Source organism: Tupaia chinensis, unplaced genomic scaffold (genome assembly GCF_000334495.1).
Source record: "Tupaia chinensis unplaced genomic scaffold, TupChi_1.0 Scaffold000294_1, whole genome shotgun sequence".
Classification (NCBI taxonomy): Eukaryota; Metazoa; Chordata; class Mammalia; order Scandentia; family Tupaiidae; genus Tupaia; species Tupaia belangeri.
This window is the reverse complement of record NW_006159779.1, coordinates 1,516,691-1,524,676: the sequence shown is the minus strand read 5'-3', so window position 1 is coordinate 1,524,676 and position 7,986 is coordinate 1,516,691. Positions and strand designations below refer to the sequence as shown.

Here is a 7,986-nt window from a genome sequence, read left to right as displayed (position 1 = left end):
TCGCTGTCTGTCCGGCAAGCACACACGCCCTATAGTGAAAATCTCTCCAAAAAAAAACAGCAAAGAAAATGGCCAACTTAATGGTAGAGACAAGTCTAGAGTTGAATGTTGCGTTCCAAAAATTAAACTGGAAGATCGGACCACACAGAGATAGATTAAGTATATGAAACTAAACTGGTGAAACAGAATCTTATGACTTTTTATATTTTTTTTTTTGAGAGGTTTTTCACTATAGGGCGCGTGCGCTCGACAGACAGAGAGAGACAGAGAGACAGAAAGCGAGAAATCACCCCCCAGGGGGGATGGCCATGCCGCAATCCCTTCTCCTCCATTCTCCTCTCGGGATCTTGGGCACGCACGCACACGCACCCGGCGTGAGTTTAAGCCACCGGGTCCGGGACGCGAACCGTGGTCGACTACGTGAGAGTCCAGCGACATAGCCATTACGCTAACTGCTGGTTCCCTGAACAGAATTTTAACCTGTTTCCTGCCTTTAAGTTTTAAGCAAAGCTCTTTTAGCATCTTTCTCATTTTGATTTATTAAAGCTAAAACTACTTTTCTTGAAATTAAAAAAATATGTTAAAAAATACGTATTTAGTGACCGCAGTAAACTTTATAGCATCAGCTAGGTGCTACTTCATAGTACATTCATTCTACTCAGAGCTTCATGCCTAAAGTCAGATACGTGCTCACAGATATGTCAATATCAGCTGAACTTGCTACTGAAAATAGATCAATTATTTTGTGAATCAATAAAATATGAGGGGGGAAGGAATGGAAAGCAACTGTAGACACCAGAGACAGTGTGAGAGGGGGGTGGGGAATGGCAGGACAGAGACAGTGTGGGAGGGGGGTGGGAAATGGCTGGGGGGGAGAAATAGGGGGAAATACACATACATATGTATGAAACAAGAAATGGAAAAGTATTTGTCAATGATCACGTGTGATTAAGCCACTATGCGGTGTACTCTGGATGGGAAATCACATGTATGCTGTGACGATGCTCAGGAATGAGCGAAAAAGAAATAAATTACGGAACAAAACAACCGGCGGCGGCAGGCATTGCTCACACACAGCTGTGCTAAGGAGGAGGATCAGGTTAGAGACCATCTTAAACACGGGCCTTACATGTAACAGCGCAGCGGGCGGTACGTAGACACCAGGACATACAAGCGCAGGTCGAACTTCCTGCCCCCGATGAGCAGCGGGTTGCTGATGTACAGAGAGATCACGTAGGCTTCTTTAGTAGACTGAGACACGAACCTAAACGTGTCAGAGAAAGTCGAATGAGATGGTAAATGACACCAAAGGCACAATGCGTAAAGAAAGGCGGCCAGCTGACGGCAGCGTGGGGACGGTGTCTGGACCTCACTCGACTGTGCAGTTTGCGTCCCGGATCCAGTAGCCTGAAAAACACACCAGGCACATGTGAACGTGTGCTCCAAATCCTGAGAGGGGAATGGAGGAAAAGGAAGTGTGGCATGGCCATCCCCCGTGGGGAGGGGCTTAATCGTTTTCCTTCTCTTGTCTCTCTCTGGTAAGTGCAAGTGCCCTAAAGCATATTTTTTTTAAAAAAAAAATTTAAATAAAGAATTGATAAGCTGGACTTCATTAAAATTAAAAATTTCTGCTCTACCAAAGACACTGACTGTCAAGAGAATGAAAAGACAAGCCACAGATTAAGAAACATTGCAACACACATCTGATAAAGGACTGTTATCCAAACATATGAAGAACTCTTAAAACTCAATGATAAGAAAACAAACAACCCAGTTTTAAAAATAGGCAAGAGACAGCCCTTAGCACAGCAGCTCAGCACTATGCTGTGGGAGCCAGATCCCACATGACCAGCCACAGTTATAATCCGAGCACCCAGGGGCCAGCAGGTAGCATGGTGGTTGGAGTGCTGGACTCCCACATGGTTGACTATGGTTCCAGTCCTGCCCCTGGTGGCTTGCTTTCTCACTTTCCATCTCTCTCTCTGGTGAGTGCAACTTTAAAATAATAGTAATAAATAAAATTAAGTAAATAATTCTTTCTAAAAAAATCCGAGCTCCCCGGGGCCAGCAGGTGGCATGGTGTTAAGGTGCTAGACTCCTATGAGCATCGAACCATGGCTGAGCATGTCTGAGTCGCAGATCTAGCAGCTTACTTTTTTACTTTCCCTCTCTGTCTCTGGTGAGCACATGTGCCCTACAGCAAATTAAAATAATAATAATAAATAAATTAAATAAATAATTCTTAAAAAAAAAAGTCTTAGCCCCTATCAGTTTGAAAAGCATGTCTGGTGTGTGTGTGTGTGTGTGCCCAGGATCCTGCCAGGGTGGAGAAAATGAGGAGAAAGGATGGTGACATGACCAGGCCCCACCGAAGGGATGCTTTCTTTTTGACACATGACTATACACTCCAGCAAAGAGAAAAATAAAATATAATGCCATTAAAAAAAAAAAAAAAAAAGGGCCCAAGATTGTAACGAACACCTCAGCAAAGAAGACGCACAGATGGCGAATGGGCATACGCAAAGATGCTCCAGTCCCCACGCCATCAGGGAAATGCAAATCTCAACAGCCGTGGGCCAGCACTACCCCACAGGGCGAGCCCAGAGCCCTGACAGCGCCCACCACCGGCGGGATGCAGGGTGACAGGCGCTCTCTTCACTGCAGGAGAAACAGTTGCTTTGGAAGCAGCCGGGGTGGTGTCTCACAAAACTGAAGATTCTCACCCTGGGGCCCAGGAGCAGCGCTCCTTGGTATTTACCTAAATGAACTGAACATGTACACCTGTACAAAAACCTGCATGGGGCATTCATGGCAGCTTTATTCATACTTGCCAAACCTGGACACAACCAAGAGGACCTGGGGCAGGTAACCAGAACCAACCAGAACTGTGGTCCCTCCAGGTGATGGACGGGAGGGAGGGGCGAGTGGCACAGCACAGGACTCTCAGGGCAGCAAGGCCACTGTGCAGCAGGCTGTGACGGGACACACGCATCACCACGTGTCGTCCTAGCCCACACAATCTACGGCACAAGAGTGGCCCCTAACCTAAACCGTGGGCTTCGGTGGTACGACCTGTCGGTTACAACCTGCCAGTCAGTTGTAACAAATGTGACGCTGACAGCAGGGAGGCTGTGTGCTGGGTGGGGACAGAGAGAGTCTGTGACTTCTGTACAATTCTTTTTTTAACTTGCCAGAGGGCGTGGGAGGGTGCTCACCAGAGACAGAAGGAGAAAGTACCTCCGATGGGATGTGGTCAGGCGCAACCCCTTCTCCACTTCTCCATCCTGTCGGGGTTTGGGGCACACATGCACACGCACCTGTCACGTTTTTCAAGCTGCCAGGGCTGAGATTCGAATCGCATGATCAGTCACGTGGGACCTGGCTTTCTAAACCACCAGCCCACAGCTCAGTCCCCTTCTGCTCAACTTTGCAGTGAACCCAAAACTGCTCTAAAAGTTACAGTCTGTTCAAAAAAGAAAAGGAATGGCAAAGATCAAGTGTGTTGGGCAGGCTGGCGACAGGCTCCCTGTTCTCACCGAGTGGGGGTTGGTTCACTGAGGAGATGGGGAGGTGGTCCCCATGGAGGCCACTCTGCACACCCGCCCACCCCAGGGGAAGTGCTCCCCGCTGCAGGACACCCTCCACGTCCCTTGGGCCCAACCCATCTGGGAGCTGCAGTGTAAACAGACTCACCGGACAGGTGAGTCCCTGCCCCACACTGAGGCTTGGTTCCAGCGACCTGGGGCATTTCTGAGCAGCTGAGAACACAGCGAAGGCAGAGGGGCCAGAGGCCCAGAGAGAGCAGGGCTCGTCCGTCAACCATAGCCCCAGGACGGCAACTCGCCTCTGCTCTGTGTGCGGGGCCTCTGCCTTGAGCTTCTGTCCCCACCACACCCCATGAAGGTGGTGCTACTCTGACTGCCAGTTCAGGTGCAGAATCTAAGGCACCAAGAGTCTAAAAACAAAATACATTCCATCAAGAAGGGCCAGACTGGACTAGCCAGGAGCGCAGGGCCCTAGGGCCCAGGCCCTAAGTACAGGCCTCCCAGCCCCAGCACCAGCAGACGGACTCTCAGTCCGGCTGTGAACAGAGTGCTCATGAGGCCTCATGGGTGGAAGGCCATTTCCTTCATGCCTACCAGAGGGAGAATCTGCCATTAACTTCACTATTACAGCCACGGAGCCCTGTGATGACATGTCACCAATGACACACGCCTGTGAAGGCGAGAGAGGGCCACCAGCTCCTGCAGAGAGACTGAGGGTGGCCCGGATCCCCCGACACAGAACAGTGTTCACTGCACTTACGAAGACGTCTTGCTGTCCCGGGACCACTTTTTGATCTGCGAGAGCTTGTTGATGAGGAAGATGCCCTTTCCCTGGGCTTTCCCACAAGGCTTCATGATCCAGGTGCTGGATGGGCTCTTCCGGAACTCCTCCACGAACAGGTTGTAATCAGCGGGCAGCATGTAGGTGACCGGGACAAAGTCTGAAAGGACGGACACCCGGCCTGGGAGTTAGCCGGCCCACGGTGCCCCAACTGGAAAACACGGTGCCACGGCCTTTGCGGGGGCCCGCTTCGCTCCCTAGCCCCAACCCAGCGTCTAACAACGACGTCTGCTGATCGACTCCTGCCCAACATGTGAAAGGACACGTGACCTCTTCGCGCTCAGCGTACGAGGCTCTTTACAAAGCTGAGCGTTTAGTCCCCGCAGCCACCCTGGGCCAGGCGCTGCTGCCACCTCCATCAAGCAGACAAGGAAGCTGAGGCCCAGAGGTCGGCCTGTAACTGCCCAGGCATGGGAAGGGATTCCGAACCCCCAACATTTCAGCTTCCATCACCAGACAGGGCTGGGTGGCACCGTCCTCCCTGGGTGGTCAGGTGCAGGGCTGAGCCCGTGCAGCAGTCTGTCTGACTCAGGTGCCCTGCACGATGCCCGGCACTGAGGTTGCCTTCTAGCCCCCACGAACACAACTCCAGGCAATTCCCAAGGTCTCCCAGAAACTCGGAGTCCAGGCTCAAGCCCCTGCCCCCAGTCCTGGAGACACCAGAAAGGAAGCAAGTGTCCTGCAGTCATGCCCACCCAGCAAGGCCAGCAACTGCCACCTCAGTGCTTTGCGCCCCAAAACCGAAATGCAGCTACTGGCCCAGCCCACGGTGCAGGCCGAAGAGTGCCACTGTGCAGTGGCTGAGGCTACGCGAGGCCGGGGTCATGGCATGTGCCTGACCTGGGGAGACCCTACAGAGGCATCTCCCCTCCCTTCCCTCTGCACTGCTCTCCCTCCCACATGCGCCCTCACTCTCTCACGTGAGATGAAAATAAAACCCACCACCGTTCGCCCAAAAGTGAAAAAGGCACCAACCCAGATAGAGGTATTTCCCGTTCTCATCTTTTTCCGCCAGAGGACTCCCCTCTTTTTCTAGCTCCTTCCTGTATCGCTTAATATTCTTCACCATCAGATCCTTCCGGGTCAGCTCGTAGTGGTTTGGAAAGTGGTTGACTATCTGGTCGTCTGAGAGCCGGTATCCAGTTTCGACGCTGAAGACGTTCCGGATGGTCTGCACGCTCATCCTGAGGGGGCACAGGCGAAGCGCAGGGCAGGGCTCACCATACAGTCTGTGGGCGCCCGCCCAGGAGGCCCGCCCTCACAGCCCTTCCCACTGCCCCCATCCCTCCTGCACCGAGTCAGGCCCGCCCGGCCAGTGGCACGGGAACTGGCGACAACCTCCCTGTGCCAGGGCAGGAGCTGCTTTGACTCTGTACTGAATGGTCTCACTCTGGCCTGGAAGAGGCGTCCAGTAAGTGCTGGCTGATCAGTGACAACACCGCTGATGGATAAGGTCACAAACAAACAGCAGACGGCCCCCTTTCAGATGCTCATTTATGCCACATCTGCACCCACATTCAAGGTCAAGGACCCCTTAAAACCAAACCCACAGGGGTTATCCAAGGGATGGAAGTCAGCACCTCATATTCCCATAGAGCTGACGACAAAGGGGAACTGGTCTCTCCCAGCCTCCCACGAAAGCCACTGGCTCCTTGCCACATCCCTGTCCTCACCAACCCCGGGGAGGACAGAAGCCACTGGGTCATGGGACAAGGCAGGCTGCCACACGGCCACTCGCTCTGTGTCCCTGTCCCCTCAAGCCCAACCCCACCCCAAAGTTCCCACCTCAGGAGGGTCCTGGAGTAGCCAAACGGTTTATTTGCATTCCAAGATCGTTAAAACAAAGGGACTTTTACTTATTTACTCACTTTAACGATTTATTATGAAAAGGCTCGACCGCACATGAAATACAGAATCACGTTTCTGACTCTGCCGGCCCCTGCCAGGGCGCCTTGTTCTGTGTCCCCGCCCAACAGCACTGGCTTCCTGGGAAGCAGCTTCCAGACATCAGATCACCCACCCACGCCCACACGTTTCTGCAAGCTCTCCGACGGCTAAGAACCCCTGTACTGCGTGGTACCCTATGCGGTACCACTATCACAACTAAAACGACGTAGCAGTAACATCAATCCTCCTGCGCAAAGCTCCCGACTGATACATATTTCCCCAGCTTGTAATAAGGCCCAGGTCTCCAGAGTGTCTGCTGTCTCTCGCAGCTCTCTCTCTCTCCCCGACAGTGCACACGTGAGAGGGAAGCTCCCTCGAGACCCCCTTGTCCCGCCGTGACCCCCTTCCCCCAGCCCTCCAGCTGGCCTCAGGATCTTGGGCACGCACACATGTGTCTGACATGTTTTCAGGCCAACCCAGAGATCGTCCAACTGCGCTCAAATCCTCAGCCCCAGTGACTCAAAAGACATGCTGGGCACATGTGTGTGTGTTCAAAAGCCCAACAGGACAGAGAACTGGAGAGGGAACTGTGGCGTGGCCACACACCACCACACACCCCCTGACCGCGTCTCTCTCAGACAGGCATCCACTGGCAATTAAAAAAAAAAAATTAAAAACACAACTTAGATACTCTGAAACAGGTCATATAAGAAAGACAGAATCAATGCTTGATTTTTTTCCATTTTTCAGTTTTCAAAATAACGCGTGGCTGCCACCCTCCAGAGATGTTTGTCTAAGGGTGTTCTGTTGTCTACCACTGCACAGGTCACCTCCTGGGGCAGCCAGGTCAGTGGCCATCTCACTGGCTCTCGTGCTGTGCAGGTCAGGGCTCAGGACAGGGCTTGGCTGAGCACCCGGCTGCTTCTCAGGCACTGGCTGAGGTGGCTGGGTGGTTTTCAGCTGGCAGACTGGCCAGTCTAGGGGGCCAGGAAGGCTTCATTCACGTGGCTGGCACTGTGGCGACTGCAACTGCCATGCGTTGCCTACAGGTGGCGCTGCAGAAGGCTACCTGGGGAGGGCAGCCTTTGCACCGACAGCTCTGGGCTCCCGCGGGAGCCTATTTCATAAGGCCTGGGCCTGGGCAGGGGTCACTTTTACCATATTCCACTGATCAAAGCAGTCACATTCCTTCTTGACGGAAGAGAGGCCTCACTTTGAGTAGGTAGTAGCTTCAAAAACTTTGAGTCTATCTTCTTATTTTTAAAGAACTACTTATTTATTATTGTTACTTAATTTGCTACAGGGCACGTGCATTCATCAGAGAGAGAGAGAAAGAGAGAGGGGAAAAGTGAGAGAGCAAGTCACCAGGTCTGGGACTTGAACCACGGGAGGCCATCTGGGAGTCCAGCACATTAACCACCATGACATCTGCTGGCCTCGTTCTGTGACTGTCTTTAATCTACCGGCCACAAGTCGGGTGCGGGCTTCTGTTTTTGGTTTATTCTTATGAACTCACCTCGATTCCCACATGAGTGGTTTGTTGGGTTTCCATCCATTGCACTTATCATTTTTCTTTTTTTTAAAGACAGGGTCTCAGGCCATAAGTGCAGTAGTTAAAGGAGCCAGATCCCACATGGACAACCATGGTTAGAATTCTGACCCTAGGGAACCAGCAGTTAGCATAATGGCTATGTCGCTGGACTCCAAACTGGA

The 7,986-nt window shown here is 52.3% G+C and overlaps 1 protein-coding gene across 2 annotated transcripts in view; it reads right to left on the bottom strand.

Moving 5' to 3' along the window:
• TTLL1 (TTL family tubulin polyglutamylase complex subunit L1) overlaps positions 1-7,986 on the bottom strand; it is a 31,938-nt gene that overhangs the window by 17,399 nt on the left and 6,553 nt on the right. For both annotated transcript variants that reach the window (XM_006150675.3, XM_006150676.3), the window contains exons 3-5: positions 5,362-5,570; positions 4,306-4,486; positions 1,130-1,264 (exon numbers count right to left, since the gene is read on the bottom strand). In XM_006150675.3, the coding sequence (XP_006150737.1) occupies positions 1,130-1,264; positions 4,306-4,486; positions 5,362-5,570 (525 nt within the window). The remainder of the gene's footprint in view (positions 1-1,129; positions 1,265-4,305; positions 4,487-5,361; positions 5,571-7,986) is intronic.